We start from the raw sequence: 18,329 nt of genomic DNA, 5'->3' as shown, positions 1-18,329 counted from the left end.
TCCTCAAATTACCGAAATCTCTTACTACATTCCTCCAATTCCGTCAGTACGTGAAAAATGTAAATCTCATATGAATATGGAGAAAATTGTTATGGCATGATTTTAGGCTCCATTCAAACTAATTAATTACCCTATTTTTTGCTGCCCAGATTACCGAGAACTCATGAGTTCTACTACTACATTCATCCCATTCCGGCAGTAGGTACATGATTATTCTGGATTTCTAGCAAACTCAAGTTGAAAGTATAGAAATCTGCACTTCTCCGAATCCCAAGTAAAATAAATAAATACCTGTAATGGGTCTATGTAGATTGTAGTGTCCCAGCGAAGGTTTTACTGGCGTCTATTTGAATCTATTGTATTTAGTACGTTCTCATGTAATAAAACTAATTGCTGGATATTTCAAACGGCAATTTGTTTTTAAAAATATGACAATTTTTTCGGTTGAACCAGGGGTTTGGACTTTCCAAAAATAAAGAACGTTTTTACATTTATGCATCAGATAACAGTTTGACCTGTTCGTTATAAATACATCTGTTGAATAGTTATCATATTTTTTTGCAAGATATCAACGAAGACACAGTCCAGTCATAGGTGGAATGTTCGAATGAGTATTAACTGAAATGGGCGCCCGCAGAAATTTTTCTCAGGGGGGGCAAAATGAAAATTATTGAAAAACGATAAGGTGTCCATGATTGTCGTAGACGACATACATACAATAGTTTCTTGTGTGCTCATAAAATAACGCATACCATTCTTTATTAGTTAAATTAACAATATGTTCAAAAATATTTATTGTCTTGCGCTAATTGGTTTGAATGTAACACCCTGTAGTTTGTTACCTTTTTAGATTAATAAAAATTCCAAACATGTTTGCTACTTGTGGTCTAGCAGACAGAATATTAAAGAAATTATTTCTTATTTTTATACATTTTTATTAATCTAAAAATGTAACAAACTACAGGGTGTTATATTCAAACCAAATGCCGTATATTTGATAATATTGTTAATTTAACTAATAAAGAATGTTACGCGTTGCTTTATGAGCACACACAAAACATAACACAAAACATTACATAGCGGAACATATTGACATATTGAACATTTCTGATTAATTTTTCAGTTACAACTGGTACGTTTCCTACTGTCTTGAAACATGCAATAGTACTTCCGATCTATAAGAGAAATGATCCTTATAATGTAGCCAACTATAGACTCATTTCCATACTGAGTGTCTTCTCTAAAGTCATTGAACGAATAGTATTGAACCGTATGATGACTTTTTTCTCAAAATTTGATATCATTTCCAGCTGTCAACACGGGTTTAGACCTGGAAGATCGACGCAAACGGCTGCCTTGCACTACTTTTTTGATTTTGTTTATCGTTCTCTGGATGACGGTCTTCTTGTTTCGGGTGTATTTTTCGATCTTACGAGGGCTTTTGATTGCGTTGATCCGCAGTTTATTGTAAGCAAGTTGCATAATATCGGATTTAGGGGAATATTTCTCAGTTGGGTTCAAAGTTTCATTTCAGACAGGACTATGTCGGAGTCTTCCTGAACTTATACGGCGCTGCGAGCTCTTGGTTGATGGTTTTGTAGGGTGGTGTTAATCTAATACTCTCATTATTAATATTCCCAAGTCTGAATTGATAATTTTTGAAATTAAGAACGCCCTTGATGAATCAGTTTCAATTAATTGCTTGGGCAATGAGTCAATGTCCAATAGCTCAGTTAAATTTCTAGGTTTATATGTTGACAAAAATTTGAGATGGACTGATCATATACATCATGTATGTAAGAAATTAAGCTCGTCCTTCTATGCTATTCTACTGATAAGGGACTCGCTCCCCCTTGAATCCATTATAAATACTCATTACTGCTTGAGTTATTCCCATATTGCCTATAACAACATAATATGGGGAAATTCTGTGGATTTTAGTAGAGTATTAATTTCCCAGAAACGTATCATTAGAATAATTTTCCGAGTTGGTCATCGTGAACATTGTGAACCTTTATTTGTTGCCAATAGTATTTTGACTGTGCCTTCTATACCTATTTATATTTAAATGCTTATTATATCTCAGAGTTTACAAATCTGCTTTTAACAAGTTGTGTAATTTTCATTGTTACTCTACAAGAAGTATTGAAGCTCTGTCTTTGCCTGTTCACAGAACAAGGAAATTTGAAACATCTTCATTTTATCAGTGTATCAAGCTTTACGATTACTCACCTGATTCGGTGAAAGTTATGAATACATTAAGTTTTAAGAAAATAGTTAAATCGCTGTTGATTAGTGAGTCATATGTGTTAAGGAGTATTTAGATGACAGAAATCAGTTGTAGTTATTTGTAAATTTGTATTGATATGACTTGTCCTATACCCAACACTGGGTCCAACAGGATCAATAAATTATTATTTATTTATTGTATTTTTGTCCACCCTGTACCAATTGGAATCTACATGTGATACATTTTTGGAATCTGCTCAGACAGAGTAATCGGAAAATTGAGACAGAATGGGGGTGTTCCATTAAAAAAAATGACGCTGACGGTAAATTGAATTAAAAAATCGACGTGTTTCAGGATTATTTCCTAAAATGGTCTGTTTAGCTAAAAATGAATTTTGTTCCATACTTTACGGATACGGACACAGTGTTTAAGATGAATTTATAAACAAATTCACACGCATGGAGAGCTTTCGGTTCCATGATTTTTCTTCACCCAAGAAGTGCACAACGCGCCTAAAAAAGTTTTAAATTAAAAAAATACCTCTGCCGATTATGGATTATATGATTGTATAGTATGTAATTCCATTGAAAACCGCAAAATAGTTGTGAATCTATTACTTTCCTTTTTTTCTTGCCCTTTGGATTGAGAAAGTAATATTGAGGGTGTTGTGCTGAAAAATGAGGCAATCAAAATCTCAGGGGGGGCCATGGCGTAATCATTTTATCCATATTCATATGGGGTTTGCTGTTTTCACGTACTGACGGAATGTGATGAATGCAGTAGATTTACTCATGAGTTCTCGGTAATCTGAGCAGCAAAAAATTCCGGAATGGGGTATTTAATTAGTTTGAATAGAGCCTAAAATTATGCCGTAATAATTGTTTCCATATTCATATGAGATTTGCTGGTTTCACGTACTGACGGAATGTGATGAATGCAGTAGATGTACACATGAGATGTCGGTAATATGAGGAGCAAAAATTTCGGAATAGGGTAATTAATTAGTTTGAATAGAACCTAAAATTATGCCGTATTAATTGTTTCCATATTCATATGAGATTTGAATTTTTCACGTACTGACCGAATTGGATGAATGCAGTAGAAGTACTCACGAGTTCTCGGTAATTTGAGGAGCAAAAAATTTCGGAAGAGGGTAATTGATTAGTTTGAATAGAGCCCAAAATTATGCCGTAATACTTTTTTTCATTTTCATATGAGATTTTCACTTTTCACCTACTGACGGAATTGGATGAATATAGTAGAAGTACTCACGAGTTCTCGGTAATTTGAGGAGCAGAAAATTTCGGAATAGGGTATTTAATTAGTTAGAATAGAGCCTAAAGTTATGCTGTAATAATTGTTTCCATATTCATATGAGATTTGCTGTTTTCACTTACTGACGGAATGTGATGAATGCAGTAGATGTACTCATGAGATCTCGGTAATCTGAGGAGCAAAAATTTCGGAAAAAGTAATTAATTAGTTTGAATAGAGCCTAAAATTATGCCATAATAATTTTTTCCATTTTCATATGAGATTTTCACTTTTCACGTACTAACGGAATTGGATGAATGCACTAGAAGTACTCACGAGTTCTCGGTAATTTGAGGAGCAAAAAATTTTGGAATAGGGTAATTAATTAGTTTGAATAGAGCCTAAAATTATGCCGTATCAATTGTTTCCATATTCATATGAGATTTCCATTTTTCACGTACTGACGGAATTGGATGAATGCAGTAGAAGTACTCACGAGTTCTCGGTAATTTGAGGAGCAAATAATTTCGGAATAGGGTAATCGATTAGTTTGAATAGAGCCTAAAATCATGCCTTAATACTTTTTTCCGTTTTCATATGAGATTTTCACTTTTCACGTACTGACGGAATGGCATGAATGCAGTAGAAGTACTCATGAGTATTAATTGTTTCGATATTCATATGAGATTTTCACTTTTCACGTACTGACGGAATGTGATGAATGCAGTAGATATACTCATGAGATCTCGGTAATCTGAGGGGCGAAAAAATTTCGGAATAAGGTAATTAATTAGTTTGAATAGAGCCTAAAATTAAGCCGTAATAATTTTTTCCATTTCCATATGAGATTTTCACTTTTCACGTACTGACGGAATTGGATGAATGCAGTAGAAGTACTCACGTGTTCTCGGCAATTTGAGGAGCAGAAAATTTCGGAATAGGGTAATTAATTAGTTTTAATAGAGCCTAAAATTATGCCGTATTAATTTTTTTCATATTCATACTAGATTGGCATTTTTCACGTACTGACGTAATTGGATGAATGTAGTGGTAGAACTCATGAGACCTCGGTAATCTGAGGGGCAAAAAACTTCGTAATTAGTTAGTTTGAATAGAGCCTAAAATTATAGCGTATTCATTTTATCCATTTTCATATGAGATTTGCATTTTTCCTGTACTGACGGAATTGGATGAATGCAGTAGAAGTACTCATCAGTTCTCGGTAATTTGAGGAGCAAAAAATTCCGGAATAGGGTTATTGATTAGTTTGAATAAAGCTTAAAATTATTATGATATTCAAATTATTCTGAGGTGTTTATTTACGACTTTGCTTTAGCTTAACCGTAAAGCTAGCAGAACCCAGGGTTTTTTTAAAAAAACGTTAATTCAGAAATTTGGTAATGGGTTCAAATGTGAGCCTAAAATTAAGGTGTAATCAGATTTTCCATAAGATATCGATTAGCTTGGTGGTTCTGCTTGCTTTATGTTAAGCTAGCAGAACCCGCGATTTCTCCGACAATTCAGGAGCAAAAAATTTTTGAATGGGGTAATAAATAAGCCTAAAATGAGCCTAAAATTATGGCCAAAAAAAAAAAAGCGAAAATTCGAAAGTGGTTCTGCTAGCTTAACGGGGGTAATCTACCCTTGATTTCAGCAGCTGGTATTACGTAAACAAAACCTATCTTCGACAGAGGCAATAAAGTAATGAAACTGTGCTAGAAACCAATTGCTAGTTATGAAAGGAAGCAAGGAGGATTTCTTATAAAGGCACGTCACGGTCCGTAATGTTTTCAAGATGTAAAAATTTCAGTTCCGTTAATATCGCTCTTATGCCTTCTACCGAAAACAAATTTCAGAATTGTACCTAGCATTTTAACACCTGACAAAGTACCTTATAAGTATCTGAAAAAGAATCTTCAGATAGTTATTTGAATTCTTTTTTTTTTAGTTTCTTAAGATACCATTGCAAAAAAGTATCTTATTTTGTATCTAAATACTCTTATAAAGTAAGTTTGACGGCTTTGTCAACTTTATTTTAAAATTTAAGTAATTGATTTATAAAATTTGAAATATTATTTCAATTTCTAATCAGCATAAAAAAATTAAGTTATTAATCCGAAAAAAAATCACGGTGAAAGTAAAAAGAAATCTATTCAATACATTCTTCTAGTAATTTAGTACCTAGATTTCTAGGAAAAAGTAGAAAATACCTTCCTTCAATATTTGCCGTCCCTCTAGAATAGGCTCTGCAGTTTCAGGTTCTTCTGCTGAGTTCCGACTTCATAAAACATTTGAACATTTTGTTGTTTTTATCTTTAAGATGATAGTGTGTAACAATCGGATGATTCGGATGAACCATTATTTCAAATTCGAATGCGCCTACCCCCAAAATTATTCAATTTTATAAATAATCATGTCTAAAATTCTTTGAAATTAAAAAGAAATATTCAACACAATCTTTTTGGAATTCGGATTGAAAATGTACAACTGCCGCATGTCCATCGTCCAACTGTTTGAGAACAACTGACTTGTTGGAAATCTCTTTGGTTTTGAAGTTATCACTTTCAAAATTCATTTTTGCGTCAATATCAATGTTTTTATTTGACTTTCGTAAGTACCGCCCCAAACAACTATTCCGTATGAAAGGATAGATTCGACTAAAGCTTTGTATGCTATTTCAAGTATTTCTATTGGTAAGAACTTTCTCAGTTCATAAAAGGTATATACAAATTTTCTTAATCGGTTGGTTAAGTACTGTGAATAAATGTCCCATTTTAATGTAGGTATTATTTATGATTAAGCCTAGATATTTTATATTATCAGTTTTGCCTATCTCTCTTTTGCAACAACATTCATTGATCCTGCATTTTGTATGGTATATAATGGTGGAAAAAGTAGGCTGAGATACTGTGGAGTTGGAAAATGTGACGAATTTAGTTTTTGGAAGTTTAAGCTCGACAGGTTCATATCCAGCCAACATTTGATTTTATATAGGCCTATCTCTGACTTAGATTTTACATGTTCCCAGGTGTCTTCGGCGAAAAGTAGAACTGTAACATCGGCGTACGAGATTATATCTCCATTTACATTAAATTCCATCAGGTCATTCATATAAATAAGAAATAGTTGCGGGCCCAGGATTGTTCCCTGTGGTATACCGAATTTGAGTTGTTGGGGTTTACTGAGATGAGCGCTGATTCTCACGAACGATATGCGGTTGCTATATATATATGCTACACCTCTTATACCACATGCATCTAGCTTTTTCAAGAGCAATTCATGGGAAATACTGTCGAATGCCTTAGCTAGGTCTATGAAGATGCCAATAACCTTTCAGGTGGTCATGATTTTTATATGTGAATTGAAATAAGGCATCTTCTGTGGAACGACTTTCTCTGAATCCAAATTGTTGTTCAGACAAAGTATTATTTCTTGAAAGGTATTCACTCAATCTAGTAGCAAAGCACTTCTCAAAAATTTTAGCTATGACCGAAGTTACATATATTGGTCTAAAGTTCTTGGGATCATTTTTATCTCCTTCTTTATGGATCGGAGTAATGATGGCGCTTTTTAGGGCATTTGGAAACTGACCTGTTGTGAATGATAGATTTATTAAATGAGTTAGAATCTCTATGATTCTAATATGAATTGGTAACGTATTCATTTCGACGTTTCGACTACAATCAGATGTGTTTTTTTCAAGATAATATTTGAAACTGTTTCAAGTTTCAAATATTAAAATACCCAAACAAGACATACACAAAAATATTTTCTGAGTGAAAACACCACTCTTCTTATTAAAATACTAAATTGTCTTGACAAGACATACACGAAAATATTTTATGAGTGAAAATATCACCCTTCGTATTAAAATACTAAATTGTCCCGACAATTTTTTCATTTCATTGAATTTTATTGGAATTGAATAGAAGCCAACAACTAGTTATGAAAATACAAGTAGAAACTAAAATGCAACTTTGAGAACTATGTCGTATTTTTACTGAAGATTTATAGTCTAAGAGCGTCGTACGTTTGTTGATGAAAAAGGCGCAATTTATTTTGCCGGGGCGTTAAAATGTTTGGCGACAGCTCTGAGTTCACAATAGGGATTCAAATCCACTATATCAACAATTATTGATTTTCAAGGGTGTACACTACCTTTTCCACTTGATTTTACAATGCAGATTTATTTATTCTATGTGAAAATCGCTTGATCGTTTCTTTGAATTTTTGGAAGATAGATTACTTATGCTTCATATTGTGCTGCGTTTAAGGGTAGCAAAAAATTAAAAAAAAAATTAAATTAGCGATTTTATCCACCCTCCTTCGATTTCAACTGGAGAGAAAAGTGGACGTTTAACATAGGCGAGTAATGAGCGATGCTGTGTGATCCGTAAGATGACCAGTACACAATAAAGAAAATTTACAAAAAAATAAATGGCCGAAATGAAAACGTTCTTACCCTGCTCGTGGCTCTGTTCGTGTTCGTAGAGGGCCCTCTAAGCTGCTTGTGATGGGAACGAAGAATGATCTCCCGGGTGTTGAGCAATGTTCTGGCACAATCACTTTTCCGCAATAATAATCGGAGTTTATAAACTGAAAAAGATCCTAGTAATAAACAATATAACGAACATAACCGTTGAAGAGCAAAATTGGCGTGACGCATTCGACAACGGTCTTGCGAGTTATATTTCTTGATTTCTCAATAAACATATGTAAAAAACTACATATGTGTTCAGAACGCTTCTTTTCATATGGCCCATTCGAGTTGAATATGAATGAAACTAATTTCACCAAACAGGCCACACAACATACACAAAACATACTCCCCTCCCCAAAGATACGCCTATGGCGTGGCTTTTATTAAACAAAAAAAAAATTGAAAAAATACCCGAAATAGTAAAGAAAAAAAACGAAAGATGTTTCATTCAACTCAAATTGAAACAAAACTAAATACCCACTTTCGAAGCATTCAATCCGTCAACCAAATAATATAGAAAAAAAACATAAAAAAAATAGATATAAACTTATATCGCTCAAGCTCTCAAGCTGTGTTCATATCAATAGGTAAGGGACACAATTTATTGAGATGTCTCTTCAAAGTACCCCGACCGACTTTCACTGTCGCAACACGGACCTCGTTATCAGGTCCGGGATGGACATCTATAATACTTCCCATTTCCCATTGTAATGGGGGTGAATTATCACCTTCAATGAGAACTAATGTTCCAATCGCGAGAGTAGGGCATGATGTTAGCCATTTACTCCGTTGTTGAAGAGTGTGCAAATATTCGGCTTTCCATCTCCGCCAAAAGTCCTGCTGAAGACGCTGTATCAATTTCCACCTTTTTAGCCGAGATATTGGAACATCGGTAACATCGCGATCCGGAATACCACTCAAGGGTTCCAGGGTTAAGAAATGACCTGGTGTCAGTACTGACAAATCGTTAACGTCAGTGCTGAGAGGGGTAAGAGGTCGTGAATTTAACACCGCTTCGATCTGTACTAAAACGGTGTACAATTCTTCGTAGGTGAGAATTTGCGAACCGATAATCCGCTTCAAATGTGTCTTCACAGATTTGATACCGGCCTCCCATAATCCACCCATATGTGGTGCGTTTCCCGGAAGAAAAGGATGTTCAACGCTTTCGGAAGTTGATAATTCACCTAAAATATTTTTGATTTCATTATGAGATCCCATGAAATTAGTTCCTTGATCGGAATAGAGATGCGCACACCGACCTCGCCGCAACACAAATCTCCTTAAGCAAGCTAAAAAAGCATCGCTAGTCAAGTCGGATGCCAACTCTAAATGTAAGGCTTTGGTTGCCATACAGACAAACAAGCAGATATAAGACTTGGAAGTTTTGGCGCCTCTGTACCTACCCATCAAGATAGAAAAGGAACTTCCATAATCCACTCCGGAGTGCAAAAACGGCTTTACTTGCGAAATTCGAGGTAATGGTAAATCACCCATCTTGGGTTGCATTGGAACAGGATCGGTTCTCCAACATTTCAAACATTTTGAGAGAACAGACCTTATCACGCGACGTGCTGATAAAATCCAAAATTTACGAGATAGTAAATATTGTGTGGTTTGTTTACCGGAATGCAAAAAAATCTTATGATAATATTCAATTGATAACTGAACGAGGCGTCCATTTCTGGGCAGCAATATGGGATATTTCCGATCATAGCTAAGATCAGCGTGAGTCAACCTTCCACCTACGCGTAAGAGACCCTCATTTAATTTACGAAGTGGTTTTGAGAATTTCCCGTTTTCAATTTCCGAAGCGAAGAAAACCGTTTGCGTTCGTTTAATTAACAAATTCAAAGCGTCATTGAATTCCTCAGAAGTAATGAATCCACTTCGTTTCTTATGAAGATTTCTACAATTGAAAATAAAACGCATTACGTTTACTATAATACAATATTCCGGAGACGAGAAAATGAGGAGATATTATTTAATAAAGTATCGAGAATATGCGATTCATCTGCTATGAATAAAACTACCTTACGTTCCTCTTCACTCGTATCAACCTGAATATTTTCTGGTGACCATTTTGGTGTACGTAAAAATTCCGGACCTTCAAACCAACTTCTATTACTCAATAGTTCTGACGGAAATAAACCCCGAGAAACTGCGTCAGCGGGATTAAGTTGTGATTTAATATAACTCCAATTCGAGAAATCAAATTCTTCTTGGATATAAGCAACTCGGTTTGCAACAAATGTTTGCCAACGATTCGGGTTGGCGCGTAACCACGCTAAAACTATTTGCGAATCAGAGTATGCGTGTATTTTATTTAACTTCACGTTATCTTTGAAAACTGATTCGACCCATCGAACCACCTTCGTTAGAAGAACTGCTGCACAGATCTCCATTCGGGCAATGGAAATCTTTTTTGAACAGGGAGCTACCTTTGATTTCGAACATACTAGGTAAGTTTGTATATCATTTTCCCTTATAACTTTCAGGTAGATTGCCGTACCATAACCGCGCTCCGATGCATTCGCGAAAGCGTGCATTTCGACCAAATCATTCGAATCGAAATTGAAATACCGAGGAACACGAATATTCGAAAGTAAACTCAACTCATCCCTATACTTCAACCATACTCTGATAATTTCCTGATCTGGAGTATCATCCCAATCAAGACCTAGAATCCATAACTTTTGAATTAAGTATTTGCACAAAAAGGTAACCGGTGCAAGAAATCCTAAAGGATCAAAAATTCTTGCAAGTTCGGACAAGAGATTTCGTTTTGTAATTGCGCGGTCAATTGGACTCACCTTATAGAAAAATGAATCTTGATATGAGTCCCAATAAAGACCCAATACTTTTATAGAAGTATTCTGCTCCGTTTCGAACGAAAGGGGGTTAGATCAATGTGATTCATCAGGCAAATCTTTCAAAAATTTGGATCGTTGCTTGCCCATTTGCGCAACTCAAAACCACCCCTAACTAAGATCCCGATGAGTTCATCACGTAAAACTTTAGCTTCGTCCAACGAAGCAGCACCGCTACAGATATCGTCCACGTATGTATCATTTATTAAAATTTCTGCAGCTAATGGAAAATCCCCTTTCTCGTCGATAGCTAATTGACGTTATATACGTAATGCCAAAAAAGGGGCGCAATTAAAACCAAATGTAACGGTTTTCAAGCGCAAGTCAATCAAATCATCAGACGGTGAAAACCGAAAAATGAGACGTTGGTAATCTCTAAATTCGGGTGCTACTAGAATTTGGCGATACATTTGTCGGACATCTGCCGTGAAACAAACTTTCCTCAATCTAAAATTAATCAAAACCGTTCCTATATTCGATTGTAGTTTGGGGCCGACATAAAGACAATCATTTAATGTCAAATTATTTGGCATTCGCGCCGACACATTGAACACCACTCTTACTTGGGTACTCGGCTTATCAGGACGCACTACTGCATGATGAGGCAAATAAAAATTCGTTTCACCCTGCGCGGGTTTCACAATTTCCATATGTGACAAATCTAAAGATTCTTTCATTACTGAACAATATTCCCTATATAAATTTGAATTGCGTAATAAGCGACGTTCTAATGAAAGAAATCGTTGTACCGCTAAGTCTCGACTTTGCGGGAACAGTGGGGCTGCATCCCTAAACGAAAGCGGTACCACGTATCGCCCCTCGTTCGTTCGATAAAAATTTTCACGAAAAATACTCTCACAGATATCGGTATCGGAACTGAGTTTGAAATCCGGTACAGATTCTAACTGGAAAAAATCATTCATCGACTTATTCAACTCGTCGACATGTTGTGATTCACAAAATAAAGATTGCACAGGGTTTGAAGAAACATTTTCAACTTTCCCAATTAAAACGTAGCCGAAAATCGTACGCAAGGCATCCGGACCTCCGTTTCGACCTTGAACATGATCATCAAGTAAAACTCGAGAAAACATATCGGCTCCTAACAGGACGTCGATTTCTCCTGATTTATAATATTCGGGATCCGCTAACTCTAAATTATTCAAATAAGACCAATTCTTGGGCTCTATTTTATTCGATGGAAGCTTATCGCATATTTTAGGTAGTATTGTTACGACAAGGACAATGGAATGACAGAAAGGGGTGGCGAAAGGGCATCGGACAACGTCGAACGACGTTATGATCCCGATTATAGTTTATATATATATATATATATATATATATATATATATATATATATATATATATATATATATATATAGATATATATATATATATATATATATATATATATATATATATATATATATATATATATATATATATATATATATATATAGATATATATATATATATATATATATATATATATATATATATATATATATATATATATATATATATATCTATATATATATATATATATATATATATATATATATATATATATATATATAAACTATAATCGGGATCATAACGTCGTTCGACGAGAGAGTTAAGAGGTACAGGAACAACGAACTGTATTACAAAAACCCACAGCAATTTTTTCGGTCGCTTGAAGAGGGAGTAGAGGCTGCAGGGGAAGAATCGCCATCATTGAAAGAAATGTATAGAGAATGGAATGAAATCTGGGGGGACGCGAAGACGCATGACGACGGGGCCTATTGGATAAAAGAAGCTGAGAGGAAAGCTGAATCGTATGACATGGAAGAGCTTGAAATAAAGGAGGAGGATATACGTATGGTGCTGAGAAGGGCAAGAAATTGGTCTGCCCCGGGCTCTGATGGATTGCACAATTATTGGTGGAAGAACTTCCAATCAACACATAAACATCTGGCTAGAATGTTCCAGGAAGCCCTGCACAACCCTTCGGTGATACCGGAGTCTCTCACGCTTGGTGTAACCCACATGATACCAAAGGGAGATAAAACCAGCGACCCAAAAAACTACCGACCCATCACTTGCCTGCCCTCAATATACAAGATACTTACAGGTGTGCTCACGACGACCATTTGGAGGCATGTGGACAACTATGGAATAATGGCCCCAGAGCAGAATGGATGCAGAAAAAATATAAGAGGATGTAAGGAGGCTCTCATTGTTGATCACCTGGTGACGAAACAGGCCAGGAAAAAGCTGAGGAATATATCTGTGGCATGGATCGACTATAAAAAGGCCTTCGATTCCATGCCACACTCTTGGCTGCTGAAAACCTTGCGCCTTTATGGAGTATCTGAGTCTGTAGTGAAGCTTCTAGAACATCTGATGAAATCGTGGCGTACGCAATTACTGGTCACCACGCAGGGAAAAACTACCGCAACACCTGAAATAAAAATCAGAAGAGGAATATTTCAGGGTGATAAGCTCAGTCCGCTATGGTTCTGTCTGGCGCTGAATTTCTTGAGTAAGCTTTTGAGAGATGACAAATATGGCTACATAATTGAAAGACGAAGGAACACGAAGATTAACCATCAGCTTTACATAGATGATCTGAAGCTTTATGCATCCAGTGAGGGGGAGATGAAGAGAATGCTCAAGATTGTGGCATCCTTCTCGGAGACGGTAAGGATGGAAATGGGGCTGAGTAAGTGTGCGGTGGTGCATGTACAGAGAGGAAAACTGGTGGAGGGAGATGAAATGCAGGTGCAGGATAGCATATCTATCCGAAGAATGGGGTTGGACGAAACATACAAGTACCTGGGAGTTCAACAGGGGCTGGAAATAAATCTTGCCGAATCTAAGGCAACCTTTAAAGAAAAGTTTTTTGGAAGGCTCAGAAAGGTCCTGGCAAGCAAACTGAACTCAAGATCTATGTTCACTGCCATCAACACCTGGGCTGTTCCGTGCATAGCCTACTCATTTGGAGTTGTAAGATGGTCGACCACAGAGCTCCAATCAATGGATACAAGGGTAAGGGTTCTCCTGACAAAATACGGGATTCATCACCCACATGCCTCGGTAAGCAGACTATATGTACCCAGGAAGGATGGAGGTAGAGGGTTACAGAGTCTGGAAATCATCCATAATAATGTCGTGAAGGATTTGAGGGGGTACTTTCAGACAAAAAACTCACCATTGTTCAAGGTTATATGTCAGGAGGACGAGAACATAACAGCGCTCAATTTATCAGACCGAAGAAATCCCACCGAGGCACCGACCATCGGAACGCTGACTGAACGGTGGCACGGAATGACGCTACATGGCAGGTACCCAGAAGCCCTGAAAAATAATAATGTGAACAAGGAACAATCACTTAAATATATAACAGCGGGTTACTTATATCCTGAGACTGAAGGAAGACTGGTGGCAATCCAAGACCAGGTGGTCCCGACTAGAGCATATATTAAGAACATAACAAAAAGATACTTACCATCAGATAGATGCCGAAAGTGCTCTCAGGCTCTTGAAACAATACAGCATGTCACGTCTTCTTGCTCCATCTTGGCACCTAAAGAGTATACAGACCGCCATAACGCAATGGCTAAGGTTTACCACCAAGCGATAGCTATAAGAACTGGATTGATACTCACCTCAAGGAAGCCGTACGAATACGTGCCAAAAGCGGTCATGGAAAATGAGAATTACAGGCTCTACTGGGACACCCTGATGGAGACGGATAGGCCGGTTGCACACAACAGACCGGATATTGTTATCTTCGACAAAGTTAAGAAGGAGGCAAATATTATCGACGTCACTGTGCCTGCAGATGATAACATTTCTAGAGCATACACCGAAAAAATTACGAAATACGAAGATCTCGCTTTCGAGCTGAAAGAGATTTATAATCTCAGAAAGGTGTATATTATCCCGCTCATAATCACGACGAACGGCCTGGTGGAAACACATCTGGGAGAGAACACAGATCTATTGGGATTGGATCAGGACATCATAAGCACAGCGCAGAAGGAGGTAGTCCTGTGGACGACAAGAATAGTCCGAAAATTTCTTGTCAATGGCTGAAGTTGTCTTGATCAGGTTTGATCCGACATCTTCGGGCCCAGCCAAACCCCTACGAGGTGGAAAAAAGAATATATATATATATATATATATAATAGTTATAAGTATGATAAGGGGTGTGGGAAAATTGATAAGTGTTATAATTTCACTCTTCTTTATTTCATTTAGTCGACGTTTCGATCCCGATGGGGACCTTCTTCAGGACTCTACAATAGCAATAGAAAACAGTCAAAAACATGGCAATCACAAAACATGTAAAAATAGTACATACCGAAATACAGAGTTGTAAAGATCTTATTTGAACACAAATCAATAGCTCTCAAGAAAGCAATGAACAAGAACATCAACAAATTTAGCGAAAAAAGATCTGATATTTCGTTAGCACAAGAGTAGAAATCAATTATCATATGTAAATAAGGTAAACAGAATAATCAACAAAATGAGAGGTTGTCAAAAATGTTGTCAACCAGACTTGCCACAGAATACACGCACATGACAAATGAAACATAGAATAGCATTAAATCACACTTGGTCGCAGTAATTCACTCTCACCGAACTCAGAACAAATGCGATTATTGAAAGACTCCATGAACCGAATCCAATCCCCCTCTCACAGAAATAGTCCGGAACATAGATGTCACTATTACGTTATCCCGATTGTAGAACTTGTGGAAATATTCATTCCATTTGATCCATCCAATTCACTGCCACCAAACTGGTCATAATGAATCAAATAAGTATAGATGGAGCTAATATTGTTTACATCCCTTCTGTAATTCATAGAACAAGTGTGGCGTTTAATATGGTACATCTCTAAGAAACATCTTTTCTTTCCACTAACTGCACATTCAAGAATTTTGGTGGAATCATAATCCATTGGGTGATCTTTGTCCCGGGTATGGTCTGCTAGGGCACAAATCTTATTTGGATTCTTGATGTCGCTCTTGTGTTGAGCAATCCTTCTCTTCAAAAGCTGAGATGTCTGACCAATATACACCTCACTACATATTGAACATGGAATACAATACACCACACCACTCATATTATCAACAGTCATCCTATCTTTCACTCGACTGTATAGTCTGTCAATTTTAAAATAAGATTTCGGAATCAATTTAATTTGTGTGGTCTTTAGGAGGTTAATTAATGCATTAGTCATACCATTTATTAGGGGAATAGAAGAGTAAAGAATTCTATCTACGTTCTCAGTGTCCACAGTGGTGGATGCGCCCCTCTCTCCATTCGTTGGCTGTCTCGAAGGAGTGGTATTGTATATCAATCTGGACAACAACCTCTTTGGGTATCCATTCTCTAGCATCAATTGTAACAATAACCTCAGATTCTGCTGCCTTAGACTTGGATGGGCAACTTTTTCGATGCGATTCTTCAATCCTAAAATCATGTTTACCTTTTGTCCATGTGGATGATTGGAAAAATAGTGTAAGTATCTCCCTGAACTTGTTGGCTTTCGGTACCAATCCAGAATCAGCCTATTTTCCGGTGTTCGAATCACCCTTGTATCCAGGAATGGGACACCACTCGCTGTTTCTTCCTCCAACGTAAACTGTATACTTTCATGTTCACTGTTAAACCTGTTTAGAACGAAAGCAACCTGGTCTTTAGGTACAGCACATATTAGATCATCAACATATTTCTTGATGAAAGGAATGTGAAAAGGAATGCTAACAAGAATGCAGTCCAGAAGGAAATCCATTACTACTTCAGCAATGGACGGACTGAAGTTGGAACCCATAGGGGAACCGAGCACCTGTTTGAAGAACCTACCATTAAAAAGAAAATAGTTAGAAGAAAACAGGAACTTAATGGCATATATGAATTCTTCTTTTGGTAGACTAGTGTGGTTTTTGATAGTATCCCACTTGTTCTCAACAGCTGAGACTGCCAACTCTACAGGAATGTTGGTGAAAAGAGATACAACGTCCAGGCTGATCAGGACATAATCAACAGGTAACTGGAAACCATTCACACATTGGGCAAAAGCAAAGGAATCTTCAATAAAATATCTACTTCTGGTGGAAGAAAGATATTTAGACAGGATGTCTGAAACAAAAACTGACAGTTTGGAAGTGGGGGTGTTGACAGATGATATTATTGGTCTCAAGGCAAGAATGGGTTTGTGGATTTTTGGTAAACCGTAGAATCTAGCGGGAACTGAATTATAAATGTACAGTAATTTACCTTGTACTTGTGTTATGTGGCCCCCACTGACCCATCGCTTAATCAATGCATTACATTTACCTTGTATTGTAATGGTTGGATCTCTGTTAGGAAGAAGTTGGTAATATTGTTCATTGAGCAAAATTGTGTTGGAGAGCTCTATGTACTGATCCTTATCCATCAATACCGTAACATTGCCTTTATCAGCCCGTAACACAAGCAATTCTTGATGTTGACTTAGGTACCTCTTACAGTGGTAAAATTCTCTCTGGAAAACATTATTAGTCCTTTTTCCAGGTTTGATGTAGTTGGTTATAATATTAGCAGCTTGGGAACGTTTGATTTTCTTCCCCTCATCTGACAGTCTATCATTAAGGTCTATAATGCTCTCTACATCTGCCAACAGTCCCGACATGGAAACCTCCTTCAAAGGAATATCAATGCCGAATCTGGGGCCCAGTGCTAGGAATTTCAATATTCTATCTGGTATAATCACAGAACTAACATTCCTAACCCACCCTTCTTGTGGTTCTACTCTCTTTAGAAGTTCATCCGATAGAGCTCTCACCTTCATCAGATTTCTCTCCTTGATAGCAGCAAATTCTCTTCTGTACCTTCTGGACTGGTAAGATTCAAAACGAATTAGCATCTCTGGTGGAAGCAACCCCTCCAAGATCTGCCACAACCTGGAAGACTCACACTCCATTCTTCCTATCCTGGTCACAGTCACAGTGATCTCAAATTGACAGGTTCAAGCTATGTTGGAGAAATCAAGGCGTCTCGTTCTTCAATTTGAGATCACTGTGACTGTGACCAGGATAGGAAGAATGGAGTGTGAGTCTTCCAGGTTGTGGCAGATCTTGGAGGGGTTGCTTCCACCAGAGATGCTAATTCGTTTTGAATCTTACCAGTCCAGAAGGTACAGAAGAGAATTTGCTGCTATCAAGGAGAGAAATCTGATGAAGGTGAGAGCTCTATCGGATGAACTTCCAAAGAGAGTAAAACCACAAGAAGGGTGGGTTAGGAATGTTAGTTCTGTGATTATACCAGATAGAATATTGAAATTCCTAGCACTGGGCCCCAGATTCGGCATTGATATTCCTTTGAAGGAGGTTTCCATGTCGGGACTGTTGGCAGATGTAGAGAGCATTATAGACCTTAATGATAGACTGTCAGATGAGGGGAAGAAAATCAAACGTTCCCAAGCTGCTAATATTATAACCAACTACATCAAACCTGG

General features: G+C 37.0%; 1 protein-coding gene across 2 annotated transcripts in view; it reads right to left on the bottom strand.

Annotated features, from left to right (window-relative positions):
• Positions 1 to 18,329, bottom strand: part of LOC123672367 — a 161,375-nt gene that overhangs the window by 101,657 nt on the left and 41,389 nt on the right. For both annotated transcript variants that reach the window (XM_045606458.1, XM_045606457.1), the window contains exon 3: positions 7,947 to 8,080. In XM_045606458.1, coding sequence (XP_045462414.1) covers positions 7,947 to 8,080 — 134 coding nt within the window. The remainder of the gene's footprint in view (positions 1 to 7,946; positions 8,081 to 18,329) is intronic.

Source organism: Harmonia axyridis, chromosome 2 (assembly GCF_914767665.1).
Source record: "Harmonia axyridis chromosome 2, icHarAxyr1.1, whole genome shotgun sequence".
Classification (NCBI taxonomy): Eukaryota; Metazoa; Arthropoda; class Insecta; order Coleoptera; family Coccinellidae; genus Harmonia; species Harmonia axyridis.
The sequence above is the reverse complement of the archived record's forward strand: the minus strand, read 5'-3'. Positions and strand labels throughout refer to the sequence as shown.